The 16,509-nt window shown below is 61.6% G+C and overlaps 2 protein-coding genes and 1 long non-coding RNA gene across 4 annotated transcripts; 1 reads left to right on the top strand and 2 right to left on the bottom strand.

Annotated features, from left to right (window-relative positions):
- Window positions 1–2,391: 2,391 nt before the first annotated feature.
- Window positions 2,392–3,796, bottom strand: LOC119857552 (dual specificity protein phosphatase 14-like). The gene is given in 2 exon segments (XM_038406640.2): window positions 2,392–3,698; window positions 3,700–3,796. Coding segments are annotated over 2 exon segments (636 nt in total). The 5' UTR covers window positions 3,790–3,796; the 3' UTR covers window positions 2,392–3,152.
- A 1,770-nt stretch (window positions 3,797–5,566) lies between these two features.
- LOC122460755 lies at window positions 5,567–16,275 on the top strand. Of its 2 annotated transcripts, none has more exons than XR_006282235.1 (3): window positions 5,567–6,244; window positions 12,563–15,571; window positions 16,209–16,275. It is a non-coding gene; the product is annotated as an uncharacterized LOC122460755 (long non-coding RNA). The 2 variants fall into 2 exon arrangements; XR_006282234.1 differs by having other exon boundaries at window positions 12,563–15,604; window positions 16,190–16,245.
- Window positions 7,892–10,667, bottom strand: PAGR1 (PAXIP1 associated glutamate rich protein 1). The gene is given in 6 exon segments (XM_043517086.1): window positions 7,892–8,508; window positions 8,685–8,724; window positions 8,726–8,765; window positions 8,958–9,351; window positions 10,479–10,529; window positions 10,576–10,667. Coding segments are annotated over 6 exon segments (774 nt in total). The 5' UTR covers window positions 10,640–10,667; the 3' UTR covers window positions 7,892–8,323.
- Window positions 16,276–16,509: the final 234 nt, after the last annotated feature.

The raw sequence follows: 16,509 nt of genomic DNA, 5'->3' as shown, positions 1-16,509 counted from the left end.
GGGGGGATTGGAGGTGGGGATGGAGGAGGGGGCGGGCAGGGCGGAGAGGTTGGAGGGGGGGATTGGAGGTGGGCATGGAGGAGGGGGCGGGCAGGGCGGAGAGGTTGGAGGGGGAGATTGGAGGTGGGCATGGAGGAGGGGCGGGCAGGGCGGAGAGGTTGGAGGGGGGGATTGGGGGTGGGGATGGAGGAGGGGGCGGGCAGGGCGGAGAGGTTGGAGGGGGGGATTGGAGGTGGGGATGGAGGAGGGGGCGGGCAGGGCGGAGAGGTTGGAGGGGGGGATTGGAGGTGGGCATGGAGGAGGGGGCGGGCAGGGCGGAGAGGTTGGAGGGGGGATTGGGGGTGGGGATGGAGGAGGGGGCGGGCAGGGCGGAGAGGTTGGAGGGGGATTGGGGGGTGGAGGAGGGGGGCGGGCAGGGCGGAGACGTTGGAGGGGGGGATTGGAGGTGGGGATGGAGGAGGGGGCGGGCAGGGCGGAGACGTTGGAGGGGGGGATTGGAGGTGGGGATGGAGGAGGGGCGGGCAGGGCGGAGAGGTTGGAGGGGGGATTGGGGTGGGGATGGAGGAGGGGCGGGCAGGGCGGAGAGGTTGGAGGGGGGATTGGGGGTGGGGATGGAGGAGGGGGCGGGGAGGTTGGAGGAGAGGATTCAGAGTGGAGGCAGACAGGGTGGGAATAGAGGAAGGGATGGGGGGCAGGAAGGGTGGGAGGGTTGGGGGTACAGGGAAGGGGGATTGAGGTGAAGCAAAAGAAACGGGGCCCCTGGACTGAGTTGGGGGGAGGCAGCTGGGAGGGGCAGGGTTCCCTGGGTGCAGGGGGCAGGCTGGGTGGCTCCCTGGGAGAGGCCCCCCCGTTGTAACCCCCTCTCCCCCCAGGGAACCCCTCTCTGGAGCGGTGCCGGGCGTTGCGGCTGCACCTGGAAGAGGCAGCCGAGGTGGCAGCGCTGGACATGGGGAACATCATCGCCTCTGACGGTGAGGGGGGCAGCCGGGAGGGGGAAGTGGGGGCAGAGGGGGAGGCTGGTGGGGGGATGTGGGGGTGGAGGGGGGGCAGCCGGGGGGGATGTGGGGGCAGAAGGGAGGCTGGTGGGGGAAGTGGGGGCGGAGGGAGGCAGCTGGGGGGGGGAGGCTGGCAGGGGGATGTGGGGGCAGAGGCTGGCGGGCAGGAGAGGAGACATGGGGCAGAGGGGGGAGAAGAGACGGGGCAGCCGGGCAGCAATCCAGGGGTGCAGTTAGGAGTGGAAGGGGGGCTGGGGGGGGCAGACCCGTCAGGCGAGAGACGGGGCTGGGGGTTGGGGCTAAGGGGGATGGATCCAGAGGAGGGGGCGGGGGGAAATGTGGGGCTGGGGATCAGGGGGGACGGGACGGGACCCCATCTGGAACTGACCCCCCCTCTACCCTCCCTACAGGCCGCCCCCGGCGCCGCAACATCTGGAGTCTGTACAGCACCCCCCCGGCCATCCCCCCAGCTTCCCCCCCAGATGCCGATGGGGGCCTCCCATCCCGACGCCCCACGGACTGGTCCCGCCTCCGCGGCGTAATCAGCAGTGATGGGGAGAGCGACTGAGGCTGGGGGCGGCCCCTGGGTATAACACCCTGCCCCCACCCGCTGTGGGGCTGGGAGTTGGGGCTCACCCCCACCATTCCCTGCTTGGACGGGCCTGTTGTTTGGGGGGGCAGATTGGGGAGTGCTCCCCACTGGATGGGGTAAGTTAGGAGGAGCAAATCAGTCTCCCATTCCCCACTTGATAGGGGGTAGGTATGGGGCTCTGGGGCCAATTTAGGGTGAATTCAGGACAGAAATTGGGGGTAACCCCTGGTATCTGTCACTTTCTGGGGTGATCCCACCCATTACCCCAAAACTGGAGGTTGGGGAACTCCTGAGCCACTAGAGGGGGCCTCCCTGCAGAGCTGGGAGGCAGCCGTCTGCCCCCAGGGGAGCCAGAGGCGACCCCAAAATATTCCCACACAGGCCCCTCAATGAAGGATGCTGGGGCAGGGGGCTGGATGTAATCCTGGCTTGGGGGGCACCCCATAGATCTACACCCAGGGGGGCAATTCCCCCTCCCCATTTTCCCCAAACCCCTCAGTTGTAAATGTCTTTGTTTTATGTGAGTTTTTTATATTATAAAATAAAGTGAATTTTGTTATTTAAGGGGTGAACGAGTGAGCAAGTGCCCCCCTAGATCCTCCCACTGCAGCCAGTGCCCCCCCAAACCTTCCAGTGTGGCCAGTGCCCACTGAACCTCCCCCAGCCCGCCACTGCCTCCCCACTGTGACCAGAACTCCCTGAACCTCCCCATTCTGGCCAGAGCCCCCCAAAACCTCCCCCAACCCTGACACCGCAGCCAATTGCCCCCACCCCTCCCTGCCCCAGCTGACTGCCTCCAGTTGGTTTAATTGAAAGGTTAATTTTTATTAATGAGCAGTCTCCGCTCGTTAAGTCGGTACAAACGGTCGGTAAGGAATATAGACCTTTGTAGCTATGTACAGAGCTATACAGGGGCTGAGAGCAGATCCCCCCCACTTGTGCCCCCCAGTGGGGGGGGCAGCAATTTAGATCTCGTCTCTCTGGGGGCCAGAGAAATTGTTTGCAGGGGGTTGTGAATTGGAAGGCGGTTAGTTGGGTGTGTGTGGTAGGCTCGGGGGGGTGTCACACAATGCATGGGGGGGCTTTTATGCTCAATAACTCTTCTCCCCCCCTTTAAACACAGCCCCAGACTCCGCGCACAACCCCCCCGCAAAGTCTCTGAGGTTAGAAAATGCCCCTTTGGGGGACATCTGCCCCCCTGCTGAGCTGGTCCCAGGGTGGGGGCAGCTGCCCCCAAATCCCTCCTCCGGGGCAAATACAGCCAATGGTGCCGCTTTGGTGTTCGGTCTGCCCCCAGCGGGGCAGTCAGACCTGTGCCGGCCGGGAATCGGCCCCGGCGCAGGGACGGCCGCTGAGATCTGCCCCTTGCTGGGGCAGCACCGTGAAACGCCACCACCTTGCCCGGCCTGGGGCAGTTCCAGCCGGCCGGGGTTCAATCTACCCCGCGCTGGGGCAGTTGTACTGACACCCCGTCCCCGCTCCGGGCCAGGGCAGCGCCGTGGGAACGCGTCCCGCCCCGGGCCGCCAAGACGGGTCCGGTCCCGGCTGCGGCACCCCCGCCCCGCCTATCTGTAGCTCCAGAGGGGCACCAGGCCGCGGGTCTCCTTCTCGTAGACGTCGGGCACCAGGCCGATGGGCGAGGGCACCATGTGCACAGTGTTCTTGCCGAAGAGCTGGCGCTCGTAGGCGATGAGCTGGCGCCAGAAGCCCACGTTGGGCCGCACCACGGGGCGCCGGCTCCGCACCCACTGGTGGGCGTCCAGCAGGCTGAGGCGATGGTACTTCATCAGGTAGGCGATGCAGAGCGAGGCCGAGCGGCTCACGCCCGCCACGCAGTGCACCAGGGTGCGTCCGTTGCGCTTGCCCGTCTGGTGGATGCGGTCGGCCACCGAGTCGAAGTAGAGGGCTAGCGGGGCGTGGGGCAGGTCGGGCACTGGCACCTTGACGTAGTCGATGTCGGGCCAGTTGGCGTTGGGGATCTCCATGGTGGCGTTGACCACGCAGGTCACCGCCCGGGCGGACACCAGGTGCCGGTTGGCGGCTGCGTTGCCGCTGCAGAGGTACAGACAGGGCGAGATCTGGGCGATGCCCCCCACCGCCGACACCCCCCCCGGCCCCGGGGGCCGGCTTCGCCGCGGACGGGGGGCTGCGCCGGAAGAACCCGGGCGTCCGGAAATTCATGGTGGAGGCTTCAGCGTCCATGGGGGACAGCTGGGGGGAGAGAAAAAGGGGGCCTTCAGAGGGGGGACTCTGTGCCCCCCACAGCCAGTGCTTGCCTGGGGCTGAGACCCCTGGAGGGCACAGGCCCCATCTCCACCCCACTCCCATCCATTCCTCCCGGGACAGGTACAGGGCCCACCTGTCCCCATCCCTTTACATCCCCCCTCCCCGGGAGCGGGAGGAGGCAGATTTCCAACATTCTCGAGTCAGTCCCCCCCCCCCCCCGCAAATGTCTCCAATGCGGGGGGGGGGGCAATAGACGAGAGAGGACGATCCTGCGCCACCCAGCGCCGGACGCCTGGGTCCTCCCCCACTTCCCTCGGCGAGAGCCCTCCCCACCCCTCGCCCTGGCTCCGCCCCAGGCGCCCCCGGTGGGGGGGTGCAAGGAAGAAGCAGGGCGCGATCTTCGGGGAAGGGGGGCAGAGTCCTGCCCCCCCCCCTCCGGCCGCGGGATCCTACCTAGCTCCGCATGGCCCCGGCCTCGGCCCCTCCCGCGTGGCGCTAGGGGGGCAGCCGGGACGCCGCCTCCACCCCGCCGCGGAACCCAGGCATCCGGGTCTGGGACCCACGGGGCGGGAGGGGCTGCGGGGCTGATGCGCAGAAAAGGGAGGGGGAGGGATGGGCCCAGCCCCTTAAAGGGCCAGAGCGCGACTGCCAGCCCCGCCCCCCAGCCCCGCCGGTGCCCCCCACTCCCGACCCGCTGCCCCCCGCCCCCTCAGCGCCCCCCACTCCCGACCCGCTGCCCCCCGCCCCCCAGCCCCGCCGGTGCCCCCCGCCCCCTCAGCGCCCCCCACTCCCGACCCGCTGCCCCCCGCCCCCCAGCCCCGCCGGTGTCCCCCACTCCCGACCCGCTGCCCCCCGCCCCCTCAGTGCCCCCCACTCCCGACCCGCTGCCCCCCAGCCCCGCTGGTGCCCCCCACTCCCGACCCGCTGCCCCCCGCCCCCTCAGCGCCACCCACTCCCGACCCACAGCCCCCTGCTAGCCCAGCCCTGCCCCCCCAGCCCTGCCGGTGCCCCCCAATCCCGACCCGCTTCCCCCCACCCCCTCAGCCCCACCGGTGCCTCCCACTCCCGACCCACAGCCCCCTCCCCCCCAGCCCCACCGTGCCCCCCACTCCTGACCCACAGCCCCCCCACCCCCAAGCCCTGCCGGTAGTCCAATCCTGACCTGCAGCCCCCCGCCCCTCCAGCCCTGCCAGTGCCCCCCCACTCCTGACCCTATGCCCCCTGCCCCCCCAGCCCTGCCGGTACCCCCCACTCCTGACCCGCAGCCCCCTGCTAGCCCAGCCCCGCCCCCCAGCCCTGCCAGTGCCCCCCACTCCTGACCCGCAGCCCCCTGCCCCCCCAGCCCTGCCGGTACCCCCCACTCCCAACCTGCAGCCCCCGCTTCCCCAGCCTGCTGGTGCCCCACACTCCCGACCTGCAGCCCCCAGCAGGGGAGGTGGAGGCAGGGAGCTTTTGCATCAAGATCCCAGGCTGACATCACTTCTATCCCCCCACTTTCGCCAGGGAACCCAGCACCCCCTTTGTCCCTGCACCCCAACAATTCCCTGCCCCCAGAATCCAACCGATCCCAATTCCTCCTGCAGCCCCATCCTTCACCCCCATGCATCCCCCTTTCCACCCCTGACAATCTCCTCCATACCCTCCTCCATCACACCCCCAAATCTCCCACCCCCCAAAATCCTGTGCCCCTCCTCCCACCACGGACCTGTCACCCCAAACAATACTCCACTAGCCTGCCCCCAATTCACTCCGTCCCCTCTACTGACCCTGTCCCTGCCCCACTTCAGACCCAGCCTCCCCTCTGGGAGAATTGGGGTGCCTCTGCCCCCCCACCACATTACTTCAGGCTGTGGGGCTCCCACTTACCTGACGCTTGCCTGCTTCCACTAAACTGCTCTCTCTGGGGGGCAACCCCCCGGCCCCACAGCAAGGGGAGGATCCCCAGCAGTCAGGGGGAGAAAAAGGGGGTGCAGGAAACGAGGGGCCCCTTTCGCTCCTTTCCGCGCCCGGCTGTGGTTCACCCCGTCGGGCCACTCGCCCAGCACTGGTGCCTTCCCTCCGGCCCAGGGCCCTATATACACTGGGGCCCCCCCCCCGGCCCCAGCTGCGTTGGAGGTAACAATGGGTTGCCATGGTAATGGGATGCGGGGGCGCGGGGGGGGACCGTGCGTCAGCTGCTGACACAGAAAGGAGACGGTGGTGGGGGCAGCTTCCGGGTTCCCCGATGCCTCCAGCCAGCCCTGGCCCCTCCAGGGGGCGCCAGCCCCACCTGGCCACAGGGTGGCGCTGGCTGGCTCGGGGGCAGGGGGCCTGTCCTGGCGGGGGGGCCACGGGCCCAGGTGGCAGCAGGTTGAAGTCTCTCTCCACCCCCCGATCTCGCCCCCCACGAAGCTGCCGGTCCCCCCACACCCGCACGGCCGCAGGAGGACACGTGAGTCACCAGGCTCCCAGGGAGAGACTAGTGCCGGGGGGGAGTGAGGGGCGCCGGCATGGCTCGGGGGGGGATGACAGAGGGCTGGGGTTTGGAGTGAGGGGCACTGGGGGGCAGGGCTGGGCTAGCAGGGGCTGCGGGTCGGGAGTGAAGGGCACCGGCAGAGCGGGGAAGGGCAGGACTGGGCTAGTAGGGCCTGTGGGTCAGGAGTGAGAGGCACCGGCAGAGCGGGCGGGGGGGCAGGACTGAGCTAGCAGGGCCTGTGGGTCAGGAGTGAGGGGCACTAGCAGAGTGGAGGGGGCAGGGCTGGGCTAGCAGGGGCTGCGGGTTGGGAGTGAGGGGCACCGGCAGAACTGGGTGGACCCAGGTGTCCGGAAAGTGAAGAACGACTCTGGATAAAGGCAGTGGGGGCGAGGGCAGATTCTGCCAGGTTTTGTCTCTGTTCCCCACATGGGGGTCCTGGTTTGGGGGTCAGGAGGGCAGCGTCACCTCCTCCCTGCGGCCCCCAATCTGCCAACTGGCGTGGGCGGTGTCTTGAGGACGATCTGCCCCCGGGACAGGATGGCCTGTCTGTGGAGTGAGAATCTAGGGATCTCACCACCACAAGCCATGCTGTAGCAAAGTGCGCCTCAACTCAGGATTGGAGCCTAGAGGGATCATGACCCCCCTTCCGTCGCGCTCCCCACTAACTGCTCCAACTCTGCCCCCCCCCGCATTGCCTCTGGTTGTTTCAAGGGCCCCTCCCCGCTTGCCCAGCTGCTGGTATGAGGGGGGGCCAGCTGCGGAGGGTAGAAGGGGGGTGGTTGGGGCAGGTCTGGGCTCTGAGCCGCTGCTCCACCCACCCCACATCACAGACACACACATACACCCCCCCCAAGACATGAGCACCTTGGGGCAGGAGGTCTCAGGCAAGGGCGGAGGCATTTCCTGGGGAGACCCTGCCCCTCACTGCCAGCATCCTGTCCTGGTTGGACAATGAGACACAAAGCCCTGCCTCTGAAAAGGGGCCACTTCCTGTGAGGACATGACCCGGCAGGGAATGACAAAACAACAATTCACACCTTCTCCTGGGAGGAACAGCCTGCGGGCAAAGGAGGTCCCACCTCCTGCCCCTGTGGCAATACAGGAAGTCCTGCCTCCTCCAGCGTGGAACAGCCTGTGGGCAACGAAGTCCCACCGCCTGCCTCGATAGCAATACAGGAAGTCCCACCTCCAGCCCTGATGACAATACAGCAAGTGCTTACCTCTCACGGCAGAATACCCAGGGTATTGTGGGCATAACAGGAAGTCCCGCCTCCTGGAGGAACAGGATCCTGCTGACAGAGTGCCCAAGGATGGCTATATCTGCAAAACACTCCTGAGCCATGGGGCCCCTGTCCCAGCCCTCGGGAAGGCCCGATTCACAGACACCCATGTCAGAGTCCCAACCAGGCCCTCCAGGAGACCACTCTGGGGTAGGAAGTTCCCCTGCTGCCCCACCTGCAGAATCTCCCAAGGTGGTGTTTATGTAGGGCCTACAAATGAGTCCCAAGCCTCACAGGTGCAGAGAGGCCCCACCCTCTTTAGGGACAGAGCGTCTCGCACTAGGGGGCCCAGCTTGAGGCCTCAGCTCAGCATGAACCGGGCAGAAGAAAGGAGACGCCAGAGGGCGAGAAACACATTTATTGCAGCAGAAATACTGGACAGACCCTTTCTCTGACTCCAGTGGCTCCCCCCGTCCTCCCCCAGGTTGTAGCTTCTGCCCTCTCCGGGCAACACAGGGGGACACTTCCTGCTTCCCCAGCCACTGGTGGGGGCAGAGCCATAGGTGTGATGGAGGCAGCTGTGCTGAGATCCTAAAAGCCGTGGAGCCCATTCCCCTGCCCTGGGGCCGGAGAGGAGCCGGCGCCCTTTGAAGGGAAAGGCCCCATGCCCCATTGGCTGCCCCACTGGTCCGTCACTGTATTCCCTCCCGCATCTCAGTCCCCCAAGCTGGTATCCAGGCTGGAGCGTCCTTGGTGCGGCAGGATCCCAGCGCCAGCCCAGAGGATGCTGGGAAAGGGGCAGGGTCCCACAGCCTGCCAGCCCCACCCCCGGGGGTCAGTACTTGCGCTGGCGCAGGAAGAGCCCCGAGGGGCGCTGTGGGGATGGCGCCTCCTCCCTGTCCATCTGGAAGAGATCGCGGCCCGTGCGCAGGATCTGCTCCTCCAGCTTCTTGTGCCGCTTCATGTCCGACAGCACCTTGTCCAGCCGGGCCTCGCGCTTCTGGCTGCGTGAGCCACCTGTGGGGGGGGTGGGCAGCATCAGGACCCTGGGTTCTATCCCAGCTCAGGGAGGGGAGGGGGGGGGTCTAGTGGTTGGGGGGGGCTAGGGAGCCAGGACTCCTGGGTTCTATCCACGGTTCTGGGAGGGGAGTTGGGCTCTGGGGTCAGTGGGGAGCCTCTCAGCTCTGTTCGTACCTGTGTTCTCCTGCGATCAATCAGGAGCTCTTGGGCGTTCAAAAGGCTCATCGTCAAAGTCAAACTCAGTCGGAACCTGGGGCCTGGAGCACAGAGAGCAGAGGGGATTAAAGACCCAATAGAGGGGAAGGGGCAGCCCCAGACACTCAGCCCCCTGCCCTACCTTGCCCAGTTAGTGCCCCTCAATACCAACCCACAGCCCCCAGCTAGCCCAGCCCTGCCAGTGCCCCTCACCCCCGACCCACAGCCCCCTGCTACCCCAGCCCTCCACTCACTTTTCCTCCTCCTCCTCTTCGCTCTCAGGCTGCCCATCAGACCTCTCCTCCTCCTCGCTGTCGGGCTCAGGGGTGGGGGCCCTGCGGGGCAGGATCTCGGCCTGGAGTGGCAGGGCGCCCTCGGCAGCGATCTGCTCGTAGAGACGTCTGATCTCCTCAGGCGGCGGCATCCAGGCCTCTGGGGCCTCCAGCTCCTCGTCACTGCAGGGGACACACCAACCAGCCTCCTCCTCCTGCCCCCGCTCCTCCACCTCTTCCGGTGCCAGCCTGTCCTCGGCCACTGAAGCTGGCACCGGCACCAGCTCCGGGGCATCTTCCACCGCCAGGGACTGCATCCCAGAGGTCACCTCACCCTCCTCCACTGCTGTGGCCTCCATGGCGGGACGGGACCAGGCTGCAAGGGAGAACCATGGTTAGAGCATGGCTGGAGACCCTACAATAACAACCCAGCAGTCAGTGCTGGTGCTTTGCAGGAGCACTATGACCACAAAAGGTTCAGTGGAGACCCTACAATAACAGCCCTGAGCTTAGATGCCAGTCACACCACATCATGGCCATTATGGGCTCGCCACCTGCCAGTCATACCAATGTGGCAGCCATCCCAGAGGTCGGCCAGTTACACCAACCTGGCAGCCTTTTTGAGGCTTGCCAGCTGCCAGTCATGCCAACACAGCGGCCATCTTGGGGCTCGCCACCTGGCAGTCATGCCAACGCGGCAGCCATCTTGGGGCTCACGCCAACACAGCGGCCATCTAGGGGCTCGCCACCTGCCAGTCATGCCAACACGGCGGCCATCTTGGGGCTCGCCACCTGGCAGTCATGCCAACGGCTGCGGCCATCTGGGGCTCGCCACCTGGCAGTCATGCCAACGCGGCGGCCATCTTGGGGCCTCACGCCACACGGCGGCCATCTTGGGGCTCGCCAACCTGCCAGTCATGCCAACGCGGCAGCCATCTTGGGGCTCACGCCAACACAGCGGCCATCTTGGGGCTCACGCCAACACAGCGGCCATCTTGGGGCTCGCCATCTGCCAGTCATGCCAACGCGGCAGCCATCTTGGGGCTCACACCATGCTTGTCATGCCATGGCAGCCATTTTGGCCGTGGCCCCTTATGTTCATTACAAGGTGGCGGCCATCTTGGGGCTCACCCCAACTGACCCTGCTGGGGGGTCCAGTCCCCAGCCAGGCCCACACTAGGGCTCCTAAGGGAAGCTGCGGGGAGGGGGGGTCACATCTCAGCCACTGGCTGACAAGCAACCCAGGCCCCTGCCGCCATTTTGTGAAACAGCTGCTCAGGGGCCACCACTGCGCGTGCGCCACCCGCGCCTTACCACGCGCATGAGCGACGGGGCCCGTACTGCGCCCCTCTCAGAGCGTCTTCGCCTCACTGCGCATGCGCCTCGTTCCAGTCGGCTAGGTCGCGCGCACCGCTCCGGGATCTCGTCTTTGTCTTTCTTTAGTGCGCATGCACCACACCGCTCCCCCAACCTGCTGTTTGCGCATGCGCTGTTTATACTCACCGTTCAAGTGCGGAGACACTTCCGTCTCAGTACGCATGCGCCATTGCCATGAGTTTTAACTCCCTCCCCCCAAGCGCGTGCGCCCGCCCCTCAGCCGCTCTCTCCGACTTCGGCTCGGTTCCAACGCCCCCGCCCAGCCGCGGCGCGTGCGCCCGCCCCATTCCGAGCTTCTGATTGGTCGGCGTGACCGAAGGGGCGGGGCTAGCGCCCAATGCAAAAGGACTGGAGTCTGAACTGGACCCGAAGGAGAACTGTGGCTGGAGGCGGAGTCGAGGAGCGGGAGGGGCCGGTGGGAGGAGTCTGGGGAGGAGCGTGTGGGGAAGGGTTGGATGGGAGGAGTTAGCGGAGGGGATGGTGGGAGGAGCCTGGGGAGGGGACGGTGGGCGGAGCCTGGGGTGGGGCTGGTGGGCGGAGCCTGGGGCGGGGATGGTGGAAGGAGCTTGGGGTGGATGGGAGGAGTCTGGGGTGGGGATGGTGGGAGGAGCCTGGGACGGGTGGGAGGAGCTTGGGGCGGGGATGGTGGGAGGAGCCTGGGGCGGGGATGGTGGAAGGAGCTTGGGGTGGATGGGAGGAGTCTGGGGTGGGGATGGTGGGAGGAGCCTGGGACGGGTGGGAGGAGCTTGGGGCAGGGATGGTGGGAGGAGCCTGGGGCGGGGATGGTGGAAGGAGCTTGGGGTGGATGGGAGGAGTCTGGGGTGGGGATGGTGGGAGGAGCCTGGGGCGGGTGGGAGGAGCTTGGGGCGGGGATGGTGGGAGGAGCCTGGGGCGGGTGGGAGGAGTCTGGGAGGGGATGGTGGGGGCACTCTGGGGAGAAGCAGAGGGGGGAGGGTCCTGGAGCAGCCGATGTGGCAGGGGAGGGAGCCTGGAGCCAGGCGTGCTGCTGGAGAAGGCAGGTCATGGTGGAGGGAGAAGAGGTTGGGGTTTGGGGGGTTTGGGAGGGTCCTGGGCAGCCCCATCCCTACCAGTTATGGGGCCCTACACAGCCTGAGCAGCAGCTCCCCCCCACAGAGGGTCTGGGCTGCACTCAAGGCTTGTGGAGGCAGGAGCTTTGTGCCCAGAGCAGCCTGGGGGGTTAGCGGGGGGCCTGGCGCCAGCAGCAGGAAGCAGAAAGACCTGGCCCCAGCCTGCTCCGCTCCCCCCACCCCAGCCGTGCCACTTGGGGGAAGGGCTTTGGGGGAGGGCTCTGCCCCTTCCTGCCCCGCACTCACCGGCACTGGGAAGCGGAGCAATGCAGTGGGGAGCCAGTGAAGTGGAGTGGGCTGGGGCTGGGTTGCTCTGCTTCCTGCCACTGCTGGTGAGTGCGGGAGTAGGCCTGACCCCTGCTGCTAGCACCAGGCCCCCTCACTAATCCCCGGGGCTGCGTCTGTCGCTGGGGGAGGGGGCTTGGGAGAAGGGGTGGAAAGGGGGGGCAGGAAGAGGCGGGGCAGGGGTGGAGGGAGTTGTCCTGGGCCCTGCACCCACCTAGAAACGTCCCTGCCCCTTGCAGTGGGCGCACCCCACAAGGGAGCCAGCTGGAGGATGGTACTGGCTGCCAGCACTGCCGCATATGAAGCACGCAGCTGTGTAAGGCACCATGAAATTTCGGGCAATTTGATGCCCCAAATTTTGTGGTGCCCTATGCAGCTGCATATTCTGCATATGCCTAAGGACGGTCCTGGTCCTGGGGGCAGAGTGCAGTGGAGAGCTGGGTGGAAGAGATAGGAGTCACAGGGGGTCCTCGGCAGAGATGGGGGGCCTGGAAATAGAGGGTTTATGCGGGGACCCTTGTCAGGCAGTGCACAGTGGGTGTGGGAGGGACAGGGAGACACTGCTGTCGCTGTCTCTCACGCCCCCCCTCCCCGACAGCCGGCCCATCCTCCCAGCAGGCAATGGGCCATCTGATGTATTCCTGCTGTGAGCCCAGCCCCGCCACCGCCACCGGAAACATGGTAATTGGGGTGGAATAAAAGGGCCCTAAGGTCAGAAGTGTTAACCCAACCCTGTCCAGCATTGAACAGGGGGTGGAGTTTGGCATACAGAGACCTCAGCATGCCAGGGGCCACTGCAAACACCCCGTTCCTCAGCCTTTTAACCTTCTGTTATAGGTACAGAAAAGAAGGCAAAACTGCTAAAGCCTTTGAGGTGAAGTATTACAGCAGCTTTAGTTTTAACAACATCCCGGGTTCCCTTTGACTTTGGCTGTGAGGAGTCTTTAGAAAATAAAATCCCACCTTGACATGACCACCTTCACCAGATGAGGACATTCCTGCAGAGATGTACATCGCGTCATGGAACAGGCCACCCAGCTGCAATTCGGAAATAAAAGCCCTGGAACCGCACACCCCCAATTGTCACCTAGCACCTTACATTGGAACCCACACAGGATATCATCAAATACTCGATGCGGATTCCATCCTGAAAAATCTTTCCTGAGTTCCCTTTTTGGCCTTCAAACAACCCCCCGACCCCTCTCCAAGCTCATCGGAAGCAAGCTCCTCAGAGGTGAAACCAGAAATCAGTGGTCTCTCGAGTGAACTTGCACAGGAAAATGATAAAACACAAAAATACCACATCACGGTGAACAATTGTCACAGAATGATCGCTCCATATCTGACTTCTCCATCCTTGTCCTGAAAGGAAACCTGCACAAAACCTTCAAAATATGAGCCTGGGAGCTTAAATTCATAACTCTACCAGACACCAAAAATCATGGACTCAGTAGAGACACTGGATTTATGGCTCATTACAACAATCTGTAACCCACTAACCCTCCTTTGTCCTTGGACTGCAGAAGCATTAGCTGCCCACCTCACTTTGGGTGGTCTCTTGCAACATGTGCTCCTTGTGCTAAACGATCCACTCTGCCTTCTGTTTAGCTGTGACCCTCAGAGGACCTTTCTCAGCCCTGAAGAAGAGCTCTGTGGAGCTTGAAAGCTAGTGACTCTCACCAACAGAAGTTGATCCAATAATGGATATTACTTCACCCACCTTGTGGGCTGGTCTACACTGGAAATATACATCAGTATAGTTACATCTCTCAGAGTTGTGAAAAATCCACACCCTGGAGCAATGCAGTTATCCCAACCTAACTCCCAGTGCAAGCAGTACTAGGTCAATGGAAGAATTCCATCTCGGAGAGGTGAATTATGCGCCGATGCAGCATTTTAGGTGTACACTTACCCTCAGTCTTTACATGGCAACAACTGTTCTTTTTGGGGCAAAGGGAAACAGTCAAAATGAGTTGGAGCTGCGGTTGCTGTTGCTGTTAAAGTCCAATCCTGTTTCCTCCAAAACAAGACAATCCTGTTTCCTCCAAGAGAAGACAAACAAAAGGAGAGACAGGAACAGCAAAGACAAACGACACAGCTTCTGGTTATTCGTTCTCACTTGCAACCTCCCTGCTGGAGAAACATGGGTCCAGCCCCCGGTGTGACCAGCCATGCTGAGACCTGGAAAACTTGTGCCAGTATCGAGCTTTGCAGGACAATGCTTTTAGCTGCCTCTCTGGTCACAGGCTCAGAGCTGGGTTGCAAGATATAGTCTTGGCCAACTAAGCCAAAAGGGAGAGAGACAGGATGGTGAAGAAATAAGGTGGGGAAGGAAAAGGACATGTGGTGTGGGGGAAGGTGAAAAGGATGAGTGATACAGAGGGGTGACAAAGTCTCCCATCCCAGGTGGTGGTTAGGATTTACCCAAAGCAGGTGGAGGTGGCTACATCATCTGGGTCCCTGTCTGGGCTAGTCCGGTCATGACATCCCTCAGGATCAAGACAGTGAAGGCTTAGCAGAGTGATGGTGGATGCTGGGGTCCCAGGGGACAGTGAGGGTGGCAGTCATGATGGTGACACTTGTTCCTTTCTGTTCTGATTTTCAGTCGGCCAACATTGCTGCCGTTCTCCCCACAAAGTCTCTTTGAGGCCCTAAAAGGGAGTGGTGGCTGGAATGGCCCATCCCCTCATTATTTTGTTCACCCATTTGGCCAAGTTTCAATCATTGATTTCCAGTCCCCCACTTCTTTTGTTCACGGGCATGATCTGAATACAATTCTGGAGTTAGATTGGGAGGGACAAGAAAAGCAAAAACAGATTTTATTTGGACTAATACAGTCTGTCACCCTTTGGCACCTTTGCCCATCATCATTTGCTGTCAGGTTACTGTGACATCTCATGAGCGTTCAGTCCCTTCTCAGCTGTGGTCTCTATTAGATAAAAACAAACCTTTGTTAATCAGTTTGATTAATGGATTTCCCCATACCACCATCCTTGGGGCTCTTTGAATTCTGATGGCTTAACTACACAAAAGGACTCGAGCTACATTTGATTGTAGAGAATTGTATTAAATATCCTTAAGAGCAACATATAGGGATAAGAAGGCAAAAATACTAGCAGTATAGTTTTGCTAAACTAGAAAATTGGCCTATATGGTAATGGGCCTATCCAAGTTTCAAGAATCACGTAACAACTACAATAGAAAACACTCAACATCTATTCTGGGAAGGTGACTTTGTCCAGGTGATCAACCCTGGTGTTGCTAACACAGAGGAAAAAGTAATTCAAAGGTAAAACGTAAGACAGTCTGGGCAGTTATTTACATCACAATTCATCAAAGTCTCCTTTGCAATGGATCTATACCAGTCAACCCTTTTAACCTAGTTCTCCATGAGTTATATGAGCCCCCGAATCTGCATAATACTATCTAACTTGAACTCCTACGTTTAGGCTTGGAAGGATTTGATTTTTATCGGTAAATGAATTTTCCTGTCTCTATAAGTGCAAAATGCCATATCACACCAGCTTGTGGAAGACAAGATAGGCCAGATTTGTTGTACAGCTATCTTGGGACAGATGTTGAACTCTGGCTGGCTTGCTTCAGGCAGCACCGTATCGCTCCAAGTCACTTTCCTTGGGTCCCTCTGCAGTGTGTTCCTTGGCCAGCTTTGCACACAATGCTTGCTCAAGTTGCAGTTTCTTCATCGATGCTCTGTGTGCTACTGAAATGTCCAATTTACTGTTCGCGCCATTGAGCCAACATCCTGCCACAGCCTTTTCAACTTGTTTTAAAGTCCATCCTACAATGCAAAGTCACTCCAACAACTGCTGTTCTCCAGTGGGCCAGGTGAGCAGTTCCAGGGGTGGAGGAGTCCGCAAGGTGAGTTAGATGGAGGGGGGTGGAGCCCGGCTTCTGCCGATCCGGATCGATGCTTCGATGTTGAGAAGACGAGACCTGGGGTCCTCTGCAAGATACCTCACATTTATAGCATATCTATCCCAGATACAAAATCTGTGTCTATGTCCCTTGGTCCTTTGTGCTGCTTTCTTCTGGGTGTTGTCTTAATGCTACAAAGAGGGTGTTTTCAAAAGAAGGTGCTGGCTTCTAACCCCCAAGGCTGTCAATATGTCTCCTCTTCTTTAGTTAGGCCACTTGACAAGTTTTATTGTTCTTGGGTCTGGTTTCCATCCCCTCTCCAACTGTTGCAGCTGTCTGGAGGTGCTGCCTTCCACGCCTTACTCATTCACACCTCGTTTATTCAACAGGGCAATTGATTAAAGGGTCGGGCGTGGGGGGAGATATTATTCTACTCCTAGAAAAGAAATTTTTTTAACATTATACCAAGGCTCAATATAAAATTTTCTATATAAGTATCTGATACAAAGTTGTATGAAAATAGAGGCATAATACAAAGTCATATGAAAGTTATGTGAAGATGTTTAATGCAGAGATTTATCTATACAGATCCCTATTCCTTCCCCAGCCGCTGAGTTCCAGGCCGAGTTGCAGAAAGATCCCTCCTTGTGGAAGCTCAGGGACCTGGCCGACCTCAGTGTGGTACAGACCATGAGGAGAGGTTGCCAGGAAAGGTTCCTGTGGGAGAAGGGGTTCCAGTACCGAGAATGGGCTCTCCCAGGGGAAGTGGAGTCCTGTGGGATCAGGAGGCAGCTGGTGGTCCCCCAGAAGTATCACCACAAGCTCCTGTACCTGGCTGATGACATCCCCCTCTCAGGGCACCAGGGAATCCGGCGCACCCGGCAGAGGCTGCTACAGAACTTTTACTG

This window comes from Dermochelys coriacea, chromosome 6 (genome assembly GCF_009764565.3).
Source record: "Dermochelys coriacea isolate rDerCor1 chromosome 6, rDerCor1.pri.v4, whole genome shotgun sequence".
Taxonomy (NCBI): domain Eukaryota; kingdom Metazoa; phylum Chordata; order Testudines; family Dermochelyidae; genus Dermochelys; species Dermochelys coriacea.
This window is presented reverse-complemented; position numbering and strand designations above follow the sequence as displayed.